General features: G+C 42.4%; 2 protein-coding genes across 2 annotated transcripts; both read left to right on the forward strand.

Annotated features, from left to right (window-relative positions):
• Window positions 1-10,506: 10,506 nt before the first annotated feature.
• LOC116977906 (pancreas/duodenum homeobox protein 1-like) lies at window positions 10,507-15,162 on the forward strand. Its single transcript, XM_033028784.1, has 2 exons — window positions 10,507-10,979; window positions 14,840-15,162. Exons 1-2 carry the CDS (start codon window positions 10,640-10,642, stop codon window positions 15,160-15,162), a joined length of 663 nt encoding a protein of 220 aa, XP_032884675.1. The 5' UTR covers window positions 10,507-10,639.
• Window positions 15,163-17,833: 2,671 nt separating this feature from the next.
• Window positions 17,834-18,423, forward strand: LOC116977921 (pancreas/duodenum homeobox protein 1-like). Its single transcript, XM_033028808.1, has one exon. It carries the CDS (start codon window positions 17,969-17,971, stop codon window positions 18,347-18,349), a length of 381 nt encoding a protein of 126 aa, XP_032884699.1. The 5' UTR covers window positions 17,834-17,968; the 3' UTR covers window positions 18,350-18,423.
• Window positions 18,424-20,524: the final 2,101 nt, after the last annotated feature.

A 20,524-nucleotide genomic window follows, 5' to 3' on the forward strand; every position in this document is an offset into this window, starting at 1 on the left:
TTTTTTAAAGCAATGGAAGTAGGAAGAAAGAATACTATTTATCCTCTTTTACCCAAGTAGTAGACCAGGTGAACGATTTTTATCGAAACTCTCACCCCCGATGCTGTGTGGTCTTCTGCACGCGCAGAAAATATGATGATGATGACTGTGACTGTTGCCGTGAAGAACCGAATATGATCATCAATGACGGTGGATGTCCCATAGTACATCTGAGAGATTTTGTGTCTTCCTTAGTGGACAGAACCAAAGTACCTGTTCAACTCGTCTGCCATTTCCTTGATCCGCCTAATAAATTCACCTGTTTCTGCCTTCAAGGCACCCACATTTGTCTTAACTACTCTTTTCCTTTTTACATACCTAAAGAAGCTTTTACTATACTCCTTTATATTCTTGGCTAGCTTACCTTCGTACTTCATTTTTTTTCTCCCCGTAATGCCTCTTTAGTTACCTTATGTTGTATTTTGAAAGTTTCCCAATCCTCTGGCTTCCTGCTCATCTCTTCTATGTTATACATCTTCTCTTTTAGTTTTATACCATCCTTGACTTCCCTTGTCAGCCACAGTTGCCTCTTACTCCCCTTAGAATCTTTCCTCCTCTTTGGAATGAAATGATCCTGCATCTTCTGGATTATTCCCAGAAATTCCTGCCATTGTTGTTCCACTATCATCCCTGCTAGGGTTCCTTTCCAGTCAACTTTGGTCAGCTCCTCCCTCATGCCTCCATAGTCCCCTTTGTTCAACTGCAATTCTGACACTTCTGATTTTACCTTCTCCCTCTCAAATTGCAGTTTAAAAGTTATCATATTATGGTCACCACCTCCTAATGATTCCTTTACTTTGAGTTCCCTTATCAAATCCGGTTCATTACACAACACTAAATCCAGAATTGCCTTCTCCCTGTCAGACTCCAGTACAAGCTGCTCTAAGAATCCATCTTGGAGGCACTCTACAAACTCCTTTTCTTGGGGTCCAGTACCAACCTGATTTTCCCAGTCTACCTGCATATTGAAATCTCCCATAACCACCATGGCATTACTTTTGTTACATGCTAATTTTAACTCCTGATGCAACCCTATATCCAGGCTACTGTTTGGGGGGCTGTAGATAACTCCCATTAGGATCTTTTTGCCCTTACAATTACTCAGTTCTATCCACAATGACTCTACATCTTCTAACTCTACATGTCACCCCTCGTAAAGGACTGAATTTCATTCCTTACCAACAGAGCTACCCCACCCCCTCTGCCCACGTGTCTGTCTTTTCGATAGGACATAACCCTGAATATTCAGTTCCCAGCTGATCCTCGCAGCCATGTCTCTGTAATTCCCACAACCTCATACCTGCCAATCTCTAACTGAGCCCCAAGCTCATCCACTTTATTTCTAATACTTCGCGCATTCATATCAATCAATATCAATCAATATCAATCAATATTTATCAATATTTATTACATGTCATTTGAACCTCAGTGAGGCTCGAACGAAACTCCGTTTCCACAGCCATACAAGCAAAGACAATTTCCTACAGACAAACACACAATTCAATTTACAAAAAACAAAAACATCCATCACAGTGAACCCACTGTGATGGAAAGCAAAGTCTTTTCTCTCCCTTGTTCTCATTTCTCTCCTGATGTCGAAGCCCTAGGCGGGCGATGATAAGTCCCACTGCCATTTTTAGGCCGCGCGGAGCGAAGTACGGCCCCGCTCCCGGTCTAAATGTCACAAAGTTGGAGCCCCCGGCGGGCGCTGGAATGTCCCACGGCCATGAAGCCGCGCCGGGCGATGAACGGCCCCGCTCCGGGTCGTTCCAACACCGCGACACGGGCTAGAGAAGTTTCATTGCGGGAGCTTCGGAAAGCGGTCTCTCCACCCGGACCCGCAAGCTCCCGATATCCCGACAGTCCACCGGACCTGCGGCTGCAGCTGGAGCCTCCGAGCTACGTGGTCGGGCCGCAGCATCGAGTCACCACCGCACCGATGCCGGCCAGCCCCACGATGGTAAGTCCGTAGCTCCCCAGGCTCCGTGACTGGAGCCTCCAGGTCGCTCAGGCTGGAGGCCGCTCCCCGGTGCTAGGCCCCAACGACAACGGAGTTCCCACAGGAAAAAGGTCGGGTCTCACGTACAGGGAAGAGATTTTTACAAAGTTTCCCCCTCCCCCCCCCACCCCGCCCCCCACATATACACAGTCAAAAACACTAATAAAAAATACATTTAACTACATTTAACTAGACGAAAAATAAAAAAAAGACAGACAAACTGTGGTGGCCGCTGCAACAGTGAGTCGCGCCACCACCATATATAACACTTTTAATTGGGTTTTCAACTCCCCTCTCACACCGGTTCATATTTCAACTGAATTTACATTCTGATCCCTTCTTGAACTTTTCGTCCCATTAATTTGAGTGTCTTTCGTAACTTTTCCTGTACTCTCTTTCCCTTTATCTCCATCCGTATACTTCTCAATTTCCGAAGAGTAGATCAAGGTTTACTCTCTCCCTTGTAGGGCCCTCTACATATTGCTTGAGGAAACTTTCCTGAACACCTATTGTAGATTAACTCTTATTAATCCATGCCATTTATAATCTCCACTACACATACATGGTATTACAGTACTACACAGCTTTACACTAACAAGGTCAGCTGGCTCTCACAAGCCACACCGAGCTGGATATGAAAGGCTGGCAGTTTAAATGTTCCAGATTACTTATGGAATAAAGCTTGTTCTTTCACTATGTGTGTTGTCGTGGATCATTCACAAACATGGTGTCAGAAGTGGGATCATTGTTTTTAGACGGTGAGTTAGATATGTAGAAATGTATGTTTTGGCTGTCTTCTTGCAGGTGCTGCAGTCGTGGTTCTGCTGGAGCTGCTGTTTCAGTATGTGCCTCGTGGGAAAGTGTGGGCTCGAGCGCATAGAGAGATTGTTGTGGCTGGGCCCTGTTGCCAAGAGTGCGGCAGCACTGGACAAAGTGTTTTTTCTTTTTACAGTAATGGCAAGTCTTTCCATATGCGAGGCATTGCTCACGAAATTTTGGGTGTGAGCCGCTGCAATTACCACAGTTATGGACCAGAGGGTCTTTTACCCTCCCTGGGGCTGTAGGTGGTTGTCGAGGGGCTGTTAATGTTTGTCGCGAGGACCTATAGAAGGCATGGACATCGTAGGCAGTGGGGCCCCGGTCCCAGGGATTTGGTATGGGTGTTAGTGTACTCTGCAACCCGGCAGGCACGTTCAACCTTATCTAGTATAAGCTCCTTATCCCGGAGTAGTTCATTTCTTACTTGGTCATTCAGGACGACACATATGAGTCTGCTGTGGATGAGTACGTCGCAGTCTTGGAAGTGGCATCTTGCAGCGATGCTCTTCAGGGCGCCAATGCAGGATTCGACTATCTCACCCTCTTGTTGGCTACGGGAAAAGAACTTGTGGTGCTCCATGATAACGTTAGTGCGAAGTTGCACAGGTCTCGGAACTTTCGGAGAAGGCAGGTGGGGTCTCTGATGGACTCTGCCGAGGTCACAACCTGTGTTACCACATCGGTATGATCTGGGGTGTAGTAGAAATCCTGTGCCCGCAGGGCAGCCTCTGTGCCTGCTACGTTGAGAAGAATTGATGCAACGGTGTGGTGGGCAGCATCTATGAAAATTCCGAATTCCACCTCGAAGATGCGCCAACATTCGGCACGTTCACTGTCAAATACCAAAGAATCGGGTTTACGAAACGATCCTGCCATGATAACAGAGCGATGGTTCATTGTCAAAAAAATAAAATAATATAAATTCAGGTAAAAGAGTTGCAGACGTGGCTCAAGATGTTCTACCGGTGCCAGCACCATCCCTGCCTTTTCCGGTGCCCCCATCTCCACCGGTGTCTTCTCCTCTGCGTTCACCCGATAAGGGACTTGCTCCCTCAGAGAAGCATGAGGCACACAAGGGGCACCACCGTACACGTGCAGGTCGTGTCTGCAAGCCAAACCCGCTGATTGGAAAATTCACCGGCTATACTTGAACTCTGCATGACCCGTTTGGTTTTATGTGCTCACACATGCACAGGCATGTACACGTAAAATATGAAATGCCTACACCCTATACTGGTGTTTTACAGTATCCTCCACTAACCAGACTATATATGCTTTGCTTCTTTAAGAGGAAGGATGTAGATTAACCCATATTAATCCCTGCCATTTATAATCTCCACTACACATATATTCATTCCACCCATTACATGGTATTACGATACTACACATCTTTACACTAACAAGGTCAGCCGGCTCTCACAAGCTACGCCGAGCTGGATATGAAAGGCTGGCAGTTTAAATGTTCCGGATTACTTATGGAATAAAGATTGATCTTTCACTATTTGTGTTGTCATGGATGGATCATTCACATACACCTATGACAAATTCCACTCCAACTAAGGCCTTAGCATTATGACAGTCCTATATATTGGGAAAGTTAAAATCCCCTTTTAATGCCATCCTGCAATATCCTGGCATATTTGTTCCATTAATCCCTGTTGACTATTTGCAAGCCAATAGTACACTTCCAACAAGGTAATTATCCCCTTTTAATTTCTCTGTTCCACCCATATAACTTCACTGGACGAACAATCAGTAATGTCATTTCAGACTACTGCCATGACATTTTTCTTATCTGTTATTTCACATCTGTATCCTGGAACATTAAGTTGCCAGTCTTGTCCCTCTTGACTGATGAAGGGTCACAACCCGAAACGTCACCCATTCTTTCTATCCAGAGATACTGCCTGTGCTGCTGAGTTACTCCAGCATTTTGTGTCTATCTTCATCTTGTCCCTCTGTTAGCCAGGTTTCCACAATGGCTACAATGTTCCAGTTGCACATACCTATCCACACCCTGAGCATCCGTCAGGCCTCTCACAATGCAGTTTAACAGTCCTTCCTTGATAACTGCTGTGCTCCTGCCTACTCTATCTTCTGAACTTCCTTTCATCTCCTTCCATACCAACTTCCTGCCTCTCACCTGAATTGGATCCAATCTGGCGCCCTCCCCTCGCTAATCTAGTTTAAACCCACCCATGTAGCATTAGCAAACCTGCCTGTCCTTCAGCACAGGTGCAACACATCCCTCGTGTACAGGTCACCTCCTTCCCAGACGAGATCACAAATGTTCCAAAAATCTGAATCTGTGACCATTGCACCAACTCCTCAGTCATCTGTCCTATCGTCCTGTTCCTACCATCAAGATTCAAGAGAGTTTATTGTCATGTTTCCCAGATAGGACAATGAAATTCTTGCTTTGCTTCAGCACAACAGAATATAGTAGGCATGAATACAGAACAGGTCAGTGTGTCCATATACCATTATATAAATATATACACACAAGAATAAATAAACAGATAAAGTGCATTTAAATGGATAATGGTCTATTTGCAGATAATGGTCTATTCAGAGTTTTGTTTGAGTTGTGTTTAATAGCCTGATGGCTGTGGGGAAGTAGCTATTTCTGAACCTGGACGTTGCAGTCTACAGGCTCCTGTACCTTCTACCTGAAGGTAGTGGAGAGATGAGTGTGTGGCCAGGATGGTGTGGGTCCTTGATGATGCTGCCAGCCTTTTTGAGGCAGCGACTGCGATAGATCCCCTCGATGGTAGGGAGGTCAGAGCCGATGATGGACTGGGCAGTGTTTACTACTTTTTGTAGTCTTTTCCGCTCCTGGGCGCTCAAGTGGCTACTAGCAAATGGCACTGGAAGTAATCTGGAGATTAGTACCCTGGAGAACCTGCTTTTTAAATTTTGTCTAACTCGCTATATTCATTTTACCATATAACCATATAACAATTACAGCACGGTAACAGGCCATCTCGGCCCTACAAGTCCGTGCCGAACAATTATTTTCCCCTAGTCCCATCTACCTGCACTCAGACCATAACCCTCCATTCCTTTCCCATCCATATACCTATTCAATTTATTTTTAAATTGTAAAATTGAACCTGCCTCCACCACTTCCACTGGAAGCTCATTCCACACAGCTACCACTCTCTGAGTAAAGAAGTTCCCCCTCATGTTACCCCTAAACTTTTGTCCCTTAATTCTGAAGTCATGTCCTCTTGTTTGAATCTTCCCTACTCTCAATGGGAAAAGCTTGTCCACGCCAACTCTGTCTATCCCTCTCATCATTTTAAAGACCTCTATCGTCCCCCCTTAACCTTCTGCGCTCCAGAGAATAAAGACCTAACTTGTTCAACCTTCCTCTGTAACTTAGTTGCTGAAACCCAGGCAACATTCTAGTAAATCTCCTCTGTACTATCTCTATTTTGTTGACATCCTTCTTATAATTGGGCGACCAAAATTGTACACCATTTTGCAGGATCTCTATCTTTTTTCTACCTGTATAATTTATGCCAACATGCACAAAGACTTCTGGCTGCTCACCTTCGCTCTTGAGAACGTCATGCAGCTGCGCTGAGACATTCCAGAGCCTGGCACCAGTGTGGCAGCACACCATCCAGAAGTCTCAATTGCTGCCATCCCCCCACCGAACTAACAAGTCTCCTACACTCTATGGCCCTACCTGACATTACTCTTCCCCTCGGTGGCACAGACCTGACTGTTACTGCTGCTTACCCTTGACAGGTCATCAACCTCAACAGTATCCAAAAGGGAATCCCTTTTTTGAAGGGGAATGGCCACAGGGGTCACCTACACTCATCAGGATATTCTGTTGTAGTACATTACTTTAATATTTTTTTTTGCAATGCTCGGATTTAGCACTGCAATCTTGTAACATTCTGTTGTTTTGCACTCTTTTGTTTATTTATTGTTTTATTTATCTTTGTATTTACAATCACCTTCTATACAGTTTACTCAGTGAGCTTCATGTGAACAAGGAATTTCTGTGTTTGACAATAAACTAATCTAATTTAACATTGCAAAAATATACAACTCACAAGAGATGTAATAAAGAAAATAGCGCCAAACAGAAGAATAGCAATATTAGAGCATGTGGCCAAACACATAGCCATTAAGAAAGGTTTTAAGCAGTATGTTAGAGGAAGCAAGGGGGGTGAAGAGGAGTAGTTAAGGTAAAGTCTCTACTCTCTGGCGTTTTCAATCAATTGAAATGGTGCGCCCGCGTTGAGCATGTGCAGTGCATGGTGCAGTGCATGGTGCCTCCCAGCATGCAGCGATGCACTTGTTCAGAGCAGCCCAGAGATTGTGCAGCCCTTGTCCATCCAAGGCTGAATTTGTGTTTCTGAATTACTTCCTAACTGATTTCAACACATTTCCAGACGGACATATAGATTAATATATAGCAGGCCTGGCCTGCTGCGTTACTCCAGCATTTCATGTCTATCTTCTGTATGAAGATGAGCCTTATCATCATGAAGGTGATAAGGCTGCTCACATAAATTATTTCCAATTTTTTAAGTGCCCACGAAGAAAACAAAGTTCATGCAAATGCACGAGTTTTCTTTACTTTTGCTAAGATCTCAGAAGTTGAGCTTGCTTACACAAAGATGCGTTAATGTCAGTTCAAGAACGCTACCATTTAATACCTCCGATTATGGTAGTAGCTATTACCTTGCTCTTCAAAAAATGTTATAAAAACTATATCAAATATTGTTGAGCGAGCATTTAAAATGTAATGCTCCACAGGGAAGTTATTTATTTATTTTTTATTCATCAGAGGATGACAACAATTGCACGGAAATAAACTACATGATATAATCCATACATATTTTATGTGATGTTGCCCTTTTGAAATATTGTTGCTATAAATATAAATATTTATAATAAATGAAACCTCTTAACACTCTCCCGCCCCCAACTCCACCACCCATTGTGCGACATCTCTGACTCTCCTTTCCAAAGCTACAATCCAGGGCACAGATTACATTCCTGTGTGTCTGTGAGAGAAAGAGAGAGAGAGAGAGAGGTAGAGTGAGAGAGAGGTAGGGATTGAAAGGGTGGGTGGGTGGGTTTTGAATTGTGAAGGAGTCAAAGAGGTGACACTCGGCACTGATAGTGTAAGCCAAGAATTTTGGTAGTGACCAAACGTGGCAGAATCTGTAATTTCCACGGATATTCATTTTGTTTTTCAAATGATGCACTATTGTAATATATACGTGTGGAGTTCCAACAAATGCACTGTTAAACATTATTTACATTCTTTTTTTAAAATTAAATATCGGAAACAGGTTCAGGTAGCATTTCTAAACAAATAGGGGGGAGACAACATGAAAACAGCAACTATTTTCCTGCTGGATAATCTTTGTTCAATACCACCATGCTTTGGTATCCAAGTCAACCTATAGTTTGTTACCTGATAGCGGGTCAAAAGGTCATTTATTTCTACTGTGTACACAGGATACAGAATAAACTGGAGAAAATCAATACCTTCACCACGACGGCAGAATACCTTAGACCAAACTTTAGTTCAATGAGAGGCGTGTTCTTAAACTGACAGTGAATGGCACCAGAAGTAATAGCTTGATTAGCAATGTTATTTCACAATCTCAGTGTGCTGGTGGGGTGGGGTACAGGGTGTGGAGGGAACAAATCTATCTGTTGTGTTGAACAGAGGTCACTGGTAGAAATAAAACCCTATTAATCAGTCGAGTGCTTGTGTAAATCAACAATTGGCACAAGGCTGCTATTGTAAACTGTTTCTAATCCATTGTAAATGTTCCTGTTCTGTGCTACCGTGCTGAGGACATACAAACCTGCCATCAGCACTTAAACCTACTAAATGGCTTGGAAGCAATGGATTTGGAAATCAATACATACCAAGGATAAATGTTAATACAAAGGATAGTTTTATTTTATACGTTTGAATCATTTGCCTTTTATAATCATTTAAAAAAGTTAAATTGATGAAGAGTTTGCGGAATGACTACCGGCTGGAGAAGGCAAATCTAACCACTCTCGATAAAACGCTAATTGTAATTGTAATTGTAACTAATTGTAATTGTAATTAATTTATTAGCCAAGTATGTAAAAACATACAAGGAATTTGATTTGCTGCACAGTCATTCCAAAAAAGCAACAAGACACACAACTACACTAAAATTAACATAAACATCTACCACAGTGCACTGTGATGGAAGATAAGAGCGTATTATCTTCCTAATTGTGGAAAGAATAAGAAAATAACCGAATAATTACAACTAAATGTGCACATGCATGGAATGATAAATGAACAAACTCTAGTCGACAGATGGCACAATGGGCTAAGTGTTCGGCTGGCAACCGGAAGGTAGCTGGTTCGAATCCCGCTTGGAGTGCATACTGTCGTTGTGTCCTTGGGCAAGACACTTCACCCACCTTTGCCTGTGTGTGTCCTTGGGCAAGGCACTTCACCCACCTTTGCCTGTGTGTGTGGATGTAATTATGTGAAGCACTTTGGGGTCAATGCAAGTTGACTAAAAATGTGCTATATAAATAAAGAAATTTTATTTTTTATTTTTTTTTAGTCTGAATGAAAAAAAACAGGGTTAAGTGGTTTGGAGTCTTATGACCCTGTTATTATGCATACACTTTGGATGTGGGGAGTATGCAGAGGAGGGTGTCTACACCGAGGGTCACCATCTCTGTACAGACGATAAAATATTAGGCGAGATTTTTTTAAATTTTAGAGTTATAGCGCGGAAACAGGCCCTTCGGCCCACCGGGTCCTGCGCCGACAAGCGACACCCGCGTATTAACAGTATCCTACACACACGGGACAATGTTTACATTTACCAAGCCAATTACCTGTGCGGCTTTGGAGTGAGGGAGGAAACCGAAGATCTCTGAGAAAACCCACGCAGGTCACGGGGAGAACGTACAAACTCCGTACAAGCAGGTGGGATCGAACCCGGGTCTCCGGCGTTGCAAGCGCTGTAAGGCAGCAACTCTACCGCTGCGCCACCGTGCCGAGATATTGGTGAATATGAAATATTGGTAGATATTTCTTCTCTCAGTGATGAATTTGTAATATTACCAGGAAAAACAGTGGAGAACAATCTCTGAATAGTTGATGGGAGGGGCAGATTTCTCGACACAAATCGCATCCAGGGGTTTGGGGCTGTATTAGAGTGGGGGGAAGAACATGAATATGTTATAGAGATAGAGAATATACCATGAACGCATAGAACGACGTGCAGGCTCGCAATGCCTACTACCCCAGCCTCTATTTTCTCTGTTGCTTGATTTCCTCTTTTTTAAGGCATTGATTTCAACGTATATGTCAAACACGTGTGATATGTACATGCCCACCCACGCATTTCCATATCAACATACAATATACCGCAGTACGTTATATCTCCTCTTACCTGATTATTTTGCAGATGTAATATGTCCAAAGTTCATTGGAACGGTGCAATTGATGTTTCGAACTCATTGCATACAAATTCTGATTCTACTATTTGCTCTTTACAACCATTTTCCAAGAGTTAGATAGTTGCAGTAGAAACAAGCGGATGTACAGAAACTCAGCCAGATTATTATCACGGTATATTGTTCCCTATTGCTATGGTTCACATAAGATGCATTGCATTTTTCTAAGAAAAGCAAACGCTCATTTGTTCTCGACCCGCCAATAGTTGACTGACAAATAATCACATGACAAAGAACCAGGTAGAGAGTTTGTGACCAGGTGTGAGCATACGATCTACGTAGATGTTAGAACGCGTCTCAGTTATGGATTGCGACGTGGACTATTTCGAAAGTGCCTGCCAATACCAGGGACTGGAATACACGCAAGATCCACCAGCCTGCATCTACGATGGGAATCCGCAGCCCCCTCTCCTCGGGTCGTGCTTGGGCGATTTCAACCAGCAGAATTTGACGGATTTCACCCCCTACGGCAGTCCGGCAGATCTGAACTCTTGCCACCTTCCCCAGGTGAATTTTCTCAACGCCGAGTACGCGGATAACCGTGAACCTCAGGGGCGCTACCCGTTCCCTTGGATGAAAAATACTAAATCGCATGCCTATGCTTGGAGCGATCAGTGGGCAGGTACGGTTACAGGATCATCAAATAGTACGTTTTGTGTTTAGTAGGAGGAATGAACGAAATGTCAAAAGTTCTTAACCATAATAATCACCCACACATTTTCGTAGATAATGTATATGATAATTTTACTGAGAAATGTTATCACTACATCGCGCGTTTAAAGAAGTGCGTCCATTGCGTGAGATATCTTTCTGCGTGTGGCCACGCATCCCTGGGGTATACATAGAAAACATAAATGTAATCAAGAATGCACACTCCAATATATTCATCACCCGACGATAGCTTAATTTAGAGACACAGCATGGAAATAGGCCCTTCGTCCCACCAAGTCAAAGCCGACCATTGATCACCAGTTCACATACTTGCATGTTATCCCAGCTTCGCATCCACTCCCTGTATACCTGGGGCAATTAACCGAGGCCGATTGCCTTTTGGGATGCGAGAGGAAACCCACACGGTCACAGTGAGAAGGTGCAAACTCCACACAGACAACAGCTGAGGTCAGGATTGAAACCTGGGTCTCTGGAGCTGTGAAGCACAACTAGCAGGTGCGCCTCTGTGCCGCCCCAAATAGGTGCAGCCAAAAATCAATTCAAAGTCATGACAGTGGCAAATCAAGTGCTTCCTTTCCCCCCCTCGAATTATAAAGGCCATTGTTAATCCTGGATAGAAAATATATTTAAAAGCTCGACAACGCCTGTGCTGCAGCCAAGCATATTCGCCCGGCATATGTCGAAGGTTACTTGTTGAATTTGACGGTTGCTATGCAGGTGGAACGAAGCAACAAGAAACGTGGGAAATGGTCAATCGGGGCTGAATCATCCAGGAGGAATGTCACAGCTCTATCTTTCTGGAGCGTTTTACCGTAGACGTTCACCCCTTCCTTGATTAGAGTGGCGAAAATGCACAACGTTGCGAATCGTCTGTGGGAAGGCGGCTGGGTGGGCCCGAAATCCCACTCTCCTACACATTTAATTATTTGGAGGCTTATCGTGGCACTTATGCTCACCGTGAATTTGTTGACACAAATTTCTACGACATGGTAATTGCATAAATGTTATTATCGCAAGAAAAAAAATCAATTCCCCGTCTCTGCGCATTTCTTTCGAGAAATGTTGTGCAGAAATTCTGGGATTTATATGGTAATGGATAATATAGTTACTTTACAATGTACCATTTCGTAGGAATTTTCTTCTCAGCAGGTGATAATATAGAGTGATTTTTAATTACATATTAAGGAATGATTGATGTGAAGACCAAAATTTAAATCAGTTTAAATCAAACGTAGAATGTAAAGTAGACGGGTTGCAAACGAGAAGTTAATGCCGTCGATCATCAATAGAAAATGGGTCATTATGATTAAAACAAGCAATATAACAGTGACAATAATTACACATGACAACAACAGGCTTTTTGGCCCACAACATCCATGCCGACAGAGAGTACAAATTAGTAACCAGTCTCACTTAACAGGCACTCTGGTTAAATTTAGCTGAACTCGCATTTGATTTTGGCCGTCTGCATTCGCCAGGTGCACGGAAATATTATTACAGTATTAAACAAAATAATTTCTATACTTAAATCTTTATACCTGTGCTCTATTAATTAGCACCAATTAATTAGCATATATATATATGCTAATTAATTGTTGCTAATTAATATATATATATGCATACATGTGTGTGTGTATATGAGTTATATATATATTGGAGTAAATACCCATTGTCTTAATGTAAGGAGATTTCAAATCCACAAAAAAAAAAATTCAAATCGTCGAAATGAAATGATATTAATCTGTGCTAGAAATAAACTCCAACATTTCTTAATGGACACCTCCAAGGACAAAACTTCCCACAGATAAATGCCAACACCACTCAATGGGAAACAAATCCACGCACATCTCCAATCTTCGGTCTGAAATGGCAACGCATACATTTAGAGAATGCAATATTTATACGCCCCAATCCACCTACCTTGGTGAAGATCAACGAAAGGAAATCACCTTATTTGCTTTTATTACCTGACCAGGCACCGCATAAAGCAGTAACCAGTTTATCGGTGCCAAAAAACGTGGTTTAATATTTAAATACAAGAGAATAGAAGAGGGGTTAATGACGCGCTAAAAATAAGATTATTTTAGATTTTAGGTTCTGTTAAAATATTTTAATTTCACGATTTACTGTATCATGTATCGAGTTACAAAAGTCCTTTGAAGATATAAATTATTTTGTAAAGGGCACTGGCTTTCAATCCAACATTAATATTAAATTGGACATATATTTATTAAACCTAGAAATTAAGAAATACGGTAAGAGGGCAGGGAGATGGCGATATGTTACAAATCAATGACGATCTTACTTAATTGTTAACAAAGAGGCTTTGGGTAGTCAAGCTATGTTCCATTTTATATCCTATTGTTTCAATTTTCTTCGGTGTTTATGATGAAGGATTTGGGACACACAATTCAAGCACCCATGGTAGCTTTTTTTCTAGAGTTGTATTTAATCATACAATTTTATAGTGGCTTTTGGGGTCCCATGCCTACTACAATTTTCGGGAAAACTTGAGTCTTCTGAGGATTTTATTTGCGCATAACAATTTCTGAATCCCCTGGAACCTTGAGATTCCGTGATGTTCTCAGGGCAATTGTATCGATAGGGCATCTGTTACTAAAGGAGCAACGAAGAAATGCCTTGTTTGGATGACTAATTGATTCTCAAGGACTCCAGTGAATTTCAAAAATTGTTGTTCAAGTAAAAGGGCATTGAAGACCAAAACAATGACCGCAATTGGAAGGAATTTTCAGCAATTTTATGTTATTTTCCCGAAACTACCAACATCTCGCACAGGAAATAAGTACTTGTCCATCAGCGTCCTTAATATATCTTGGGCAACCTGCGCTACTTTATATATCCGAGGTTCATGATGGAGCACCCATGGTTCTGGTGATGTTTCTGATCCCATTATTGTAAAAAACACCAAGTCCTGGAGTAATTCAGCGGGCCAGGCAACATCAGCGGAGGACATAGATAGGTGTATTTCATTTCCGGCTATACTGGACCAGATTCCGCAATTAAGGCGATTCCCTCCCCTCCGACTAAAATATATTGGTTAACGTATTATTATGATTTGCGAGAATAAGACGAGTTACAATTACATTTAGAAGTTCAAAGTCAATTAACGCGTCAGAGAATTTCAGAATGTTTTGGGCCCTTTGAAAAATGAGTTCTTGACTATCACTCACTTCTCGACAATGTTCCAGAAAATGGTCGATTTTTGATAGTCAAGAACTCATTTTTCAAAGGGCCAGACAGTATCTCTGGATAAAAGGAATACGAATACTTATTCATTTTACCCGGAGATGCTGCCTGACTCGCAGAGTTACTCCAGCTTTGTGAGTCTATCATTGGTGTAAACCAGCTTCTGCAGTTCCATCCTACTCATTTTTCAAGTGCTCGAGTTGAGAATTGAATTTTGTGAACGGCAAACAGATCCCGACTCGGGACGGAAACCTCAAACTGCCGGGCCACGAGAAACCGCAGAAGCTGGGGTTTTGAGCGAAGAACACCGGGCGAAGAGTCCCGACCCGAAAGATTGTCCGTTTCCTTCTGCAGATACTGCCTGACCCGCTCGGTTCCTCCAGAAATGTGTTTTTATTTTGCTCAATCTGCAGGTATCATTAAACTGGACACCAGGAACTGCAGACGCTGGTTTACAATAAAAATACACACAGTGTTGGAGTAAGTTAATCGGTCAGGTGGCACCTCCACAGAACATGGATGGATATGTGACTTTTCGGCTCGTGAGCCTTTTTCAGCTTCATCAAGTTATTTGTTTTCAGTGAATATCTGGCTTTCTTGCAGGAAACGGCCACCCGATGGACGGGGATGAAAGCAAAAGAACTCGAACGGCCTACAGCAGGGGTCAGCTGTTGGAACTGGAAAAAGAGTTCCACTTCAGCAAGTACATCTCCAGGCCCCGGCGGGTGGAACTCGCCGCGTTGTTGAATCTCACCGAGAGGCACGTCAAAATCTGGTTCCAAAACAGGAGGATGAAATGGAAGAAGGAAGAAGCGAAAGGGCAAGTCAAGACCATTACAAGCAAAGCAAAACGCACGCTATGCGAAAACTATGCGGGAGAGGAGTTTGAAAGGAGTTACTCCGAAAACTCATTCAATGACAAATAATGATTTTTCAGTTACTGCGATGAATAGCGAAGTTGGACACCTACTATTAGCACAGGAATTACATTTTTAACATATCCTCCTAAAAATATATTGATTATTGATATTCTTACTGGTAAATGTTGTACAATTTTATCAGTTATTCAATATGGCCACACTTATTTCCATTTTAAATATTTAATATATTGCAAGGAATAAATGCAACATTCAAATGCGCTATGTATTTTAATATCTGACAGCGGCGAACACTCCGGTCAGACGAGCAGTGTTCGAAAAATAGTCAAAGTGCTGGAGTAACTCAGCGGGCCAGGCAGCACGTCTGGAGAAAAAGGATCGTTTTCTAACACAGAGACAAGAATCCATATTAATGGATGCATGGAGTCAGGTTATGTTCTTTTTAGATGGGTTAACATTTCTTTGTTCAACTTGAACTGAAATACAAGAACGAGTAGATTTAACCAACATTACCAATTCTGTCGAGGGCAAAGTGCGGTTCAAATGAACTCATGATTAATTGGCAAAAACATGTTAAAGAAATATTTGTCTAAATTTGATTCTCCGACTTAGTCAGATTCAGAAAAAGAGCAGTAGGCACGTGTTTATTATAAAACAGTTTGAGAATTATTCAACACTCTTAGGAAACCTGAGCGGAAACTCTGGAGACTTTGCGCCCCACCCAAGGTTTCCGTGCGGTTCCCGGAGGTTGCAGGTGGTAGCCGGAGGTTGCAGGTAGTGGAAGCAGGTAGGGAGACTGACAAAAACCTCCGCGAACCGCACGGAAACCTTGGGTGGGGCGCAAAGTCTCCAGAGGTTTCCGTTCAGGTTTCCTAAGTGGGACAGGGGCAACTGTTGATGATCAGCAGAGAAGAAGTCGGCACAATTTCACTTACAGACACATTCCTTAGAATTTACCGTTATCGTATACACTATTACCTGGAAAACATTATTCACGACGCGTTTATTATCAAGCAACTTCAGGGACGAGAGCACAACTTGCATATTAACATATAATCAATAGAATTATTAACTAAATTGAACGAGAGCGGAAAAGGAAAGTAAAATGGGGAAAAATCGGGATATTGTCAGGATCCAATGTTTATAAAAGTAAACCAAGGTGGAACTGGGATTAGATTCAGTTGAGCGATTACGTGGTGAATGCTCAAGGGGAAAATACCTCTCAATCTTTTAAATAAACAAATGGATGCCATGTTCAGAGATCAGTATACGTGAAATACACTTTACGCGAATAAGTAATTGCATTTGAAAGAAACAGATAGATAATTGTTTAAGAAAGAACTGCAGATGCTGGAAAACTCGAAGGTAGACAAAAATCCTGGAGAAACTCAGCGGGCGAGGCAGCATCTATGGAGCGAATGAATTGGTGACGTTTCGGGTCCAGACCCTTCTTCAGATAGATTCGGATAGATAATTGAATTTCATTGCATAATTGATACAAAATTATATCTTACTAGTTTTACATATTGGTCAATAAATATGTCAACAATACCATGCGATATATGTCAGAGAGTAAACCGTATTAACAACAATTGTTAATGTGGACATTTTAGAAAAAATCTGCATACTGGTCAGGAACACAAGGGACTTCAGGAGCTGGAATCTTGAATAAAAGAAACCAGCAGATCAACAAGCAGGAAAGCAGGAGGGAACCAACATGTTAGGCCCCCCAAGGTTTCCGTGCGGTTCTCGGAGGTTTTTATCAGTCTCCCTAATGGTCGAATGGTCAGACTGAAGAAGGGTTTCCACCCGAAACGTTGCCCTTTTCCTTCGCTCCATAGATGCTGCTGCACCCGCTGAGTTTCTCCAGCTTTTTTGTGTACCTTCGATTTTCCAGCATCTGCAGTTCCTTCTTAAACACTAAAAATAGGTTGCCGTTTTAAAAATCGGTAATTTTTTAGTCGAAGCCGTTGCGATGCTAGTTGAAGGTGGTTGCCGGAGGTTGCAGGTCTTACCTTCCACTACCTGCAGAAGAAGCGGAAACCACTTTCGACCATTAGGGAACCGCACGGAAACCTTGGGTGGGGCGCAAAGTCTCCAGAGGTTTCCGTTCAGGTTTCCTAAGTGGGACAGGGGCATAAAAGGAATTGAACAGTCGACAATCGGCGTTTCGTGTCGGGACCCTTCTTCGACGTCATTAGTTGTTGGATGACTATAACAATAGATAGCGAAGAGTTTGAGAATTTGATGCGGGTGCATTATGTTGCACGATACCAGTTGTTGCAGGTAGCGTGAGAATGGCATTGATCAAAACAAAATAGCAACTTTCTTGAAAATATTAAACGTCACATTTGAATAGATGCAGAAGTGCAGAAAGGAAAAGACAAGCTGATTTTGATCAGGGCCACAGGTGAATCAATGAGGAAACTCGGTGAGAATTGTGCTGGGTTATTCCATGCAGTGTAAATACGATATTCGCTACAAATGGATTACATTAATGCAAAGAGATTAGATTCTTAAAGCAGGGGTTTTGAGCGAAGAACACCGGGCGAAGAGTCCCGACCCGAAAGATTGTCCGTTTTTTACTGCAGATACTGCCTGACCCGCTCGGTTCCTCCAGAAATGTGTTTTTATTTTGCTCAATCTGCAGGTATCATGAAACTGGACACCGGGAACTGCAGACGCTGGTTTACAATAAAAATACACACATTGTTGGAGTAAGTCAATCGGTCAGGTGGCATCTCCACAGAACATGGATGGATATGTGACTTTTCGGCTCGTGAGCCTTTTTCAGCTTCATCAAGTTATTTGTTTTCAGTGAATATCTGGCTTTCTTGCAGGAAACAGCCACCCGATGGACGGGGATGAAAGCAAAAGAACTCGAACGGCCTACAGCAGGGGTCAGCTGTTGGAACTGGAAAAAGAGTTCCACTTCAGCAAGTACATCTCCAGGCCCCGGCGGGTGGAACTCGCCGCGTTGTTGAATCTCACCGAGAGGCACGTCAAAATCTGGTTCCAAAACAGGAGGATGAAATGGAAGAAGGAAGAAGCGAAAGGGCAAGTCAAGACCATTACAAGCAAAGCAAAACGCACGCTATGCGAAAACTATGCGGGAGAGGAGTTTGAAGGGAGTTACTCCGAAAACTCATTCAATAAGACAAATAATGATTTTTCAGTTACTGCGATGAATAGCGAAGTTGGACATCTACTATTAGCACAGGAATTACATTTTTAACATATCCTCCTAAAAATATATTGATTATTGTTATTCTTGCTGGTAAATGTTGTACAATTTTATCAGTTATTCAATATGGCCACACTTATTTCCATTTTAAATATTTAATATATTGCAAGGAATAAATGCAACATTCAAATGCGCTATGTATTTTAATATCTGACAGCGGCGATTACTCCGGTCAGACGAGCAGTTTTCGAAAAATAGTCAAAGTGCTGGAGTAACTCAGCGGGCCAGGCAGCACGTCTGGAGAAAAAGGATCGTTTTCTAACACAGAGACAAGAATCCATATTAATGGATGCATGGAGTCAGGTTATGTTCTTTTTAGATGGGTTAACATTTCGGCAATGTCCGGTAATGTCCAGATTAGATTCTTAAAGCAGGGCCTATAACTTAAAAGCGCATTGGGGTTTCAGTATTAGAGCGGCTTTGTGGGAGGTTCAAATGACCATTTGTCCAAATCAATATTTTTTGTCTAGTTCGTCGTTTTTAGCTTAATATCAATAGTTTCAATAATTTCACGCAACTTGATACACCATGAAATAGCTCCACGTTGTATTTTGAGTTGTTTTAAGCACCAGAAATCGCGACTTGAACGGCAGCGGAGGATAAACAGTGATGCAATTAGATATAAAAATAAATAGTATAGTATAGTATATCTTTATTGTCATTTTCCTGAGTACTCACATACCCAGAGGAAACAAAAAAACGTTGCTCAACCAGTGTCCATTCAGTGTGCAGTAAAAAATAAATAGAAATAAAAATACATATATCATGAACAAATTAAACACTCTACTCTCTATTAAACATCAACAGGCGTTCCGATCGGCAGCGGCACGACAGTGGCTCTGCTGCAGTGTGTATGTACTGTAATGCTCCTGAATACAATTGGACAAGAAAGAATCCCGACATCCTGAATACCTCTCCTGAGACACACAGCTAACAGTTAACATTTCAGTTAATCTAATTTAATGGTTTAACTATAGGATATCATTTAATTAATGGACTTCATATCGTGTTGAGACAATCAAAGACCGCCTCCTGAGCAGAGGTTGTAATCACCAAGCAGAGATTGTTGGTCTTGCCTGCAAAGAAACAGCATTAGTATTTTTTATTTCGCATGGGCGTGTGCCTGGGAACCACAGTGCAATGTTTAATCTAAATATTCTCCACTTCTTTCCGCGGTTAAAACTAAAAGATTTGACTGAACAAATATTAGCGTGATCAAAAGGGAACTGCAGATGCTGGAATATCGAAGGTACACAAAATTGCTGGGGAAACTCAGCGGGTGCAGCAGCATCTATGGAGCGAAGGAAATAGGCGACGTTTCGGGCCGAAACCCTTCTTCAGACTATTAGCGTGAACCAGCTTTGCTCCCTTGGCGCTGGCTTGTGTATATCTCTCAGTTGTACATATCTCTCAATCATCCCTGCTCAGCCCTACCCCAACTCTACACATCCCTTCATCCCTCCTTCTCTTTGCTACCGGCGGGCAGAAGGTATTGAAGCTTGAAGGTGGGCACCACCAGCCTCAGAAACTTATTCCCCTCCGTTATCAGGCTTCGGAATGGATCTTGCGTAAGCGAGGGCACTGTCCGATTCACTTCAACCCCATTGCGGGCAGTGGAATTTGTTGTGGAACTGATGCGCGAAACACAGATTTCCACGCGTACCTCGGTACACTGGATCCTAAATCCAGCGCATCGCTAACAGCAGGTCTGAAAAAGTCTCGTAGTGCAGTCCCATGCAACTGGAAAATCTGGCAGGAACACAGCTCAAGTTGCCCTGTTCTCAATCCACTTAGTAAAAGGAGCAGACGATGGTTTTCTGGAGAGGCCGGCTATCTGGTAACGGGCCTCTCATTAACCGGGGATGAATCTGTGACTGTCCGGATCACTGCACACATTCACAGAGACTGGCATAGACGTTGAAATAGCAAAGAAATAGCAGCATAAAATAATCCCAATCCTCATCCAAGAATAATCTTCACTCCAGTTATGTGTCAATAACCTCATTCATAACCCACGACCAAATATTTCTTCCCATTTTCAAAATGACCAAACCTTGACTCGATATCCCGTTGTATTTGGACGTGCGATCCAGTAGAATCCTTGTGGACCATCTATAATTCCCAGATATTTACCACTGTCGCTCTTTCAAATACAATTGGGCGAAT

Source organism: Amblyraja radiata, chromosome 1 (genome assembly GCF_010909765.2).
Source record: "Amblyraja radiata isolate CabotCenter1 chromosome 1, sAmbRad1.1.pri, whole genome shotgun sequence".
In the NCBI taxonomy this organism is placed as follows: domain Eukaryota; kingdom Metazoa; phylum Chordata; class Chondrichthyes; order Rajiformes; family Rajidae; genus Amblyraja; species Amblyraja radiata.

Bases quoted from the DNA above. Each gene is read 5' to 3' on its own strand.
- LOC116977921 (XM_033028808.1), top strand. From the start codon at position 17,969: ATGGACGGGGATGAAAGCAAAAGAACTCGAACGGCCTACAGCAGGGGT.
- LOC116977906 (XM_033028784.1), top strand. From the start codon at position 10,640: ATGTTAGAACGCGTCTCAGTTATGGATTGCGACGTGGACTATTTCGAA. The intron at 10,980-14,839 runs GTACGGTTACAG...GCTTTCTTGCAG, and splicing joins TTGGAGCGATCAGTGGGCAG to GAAACGGCCACCCGATGGAC.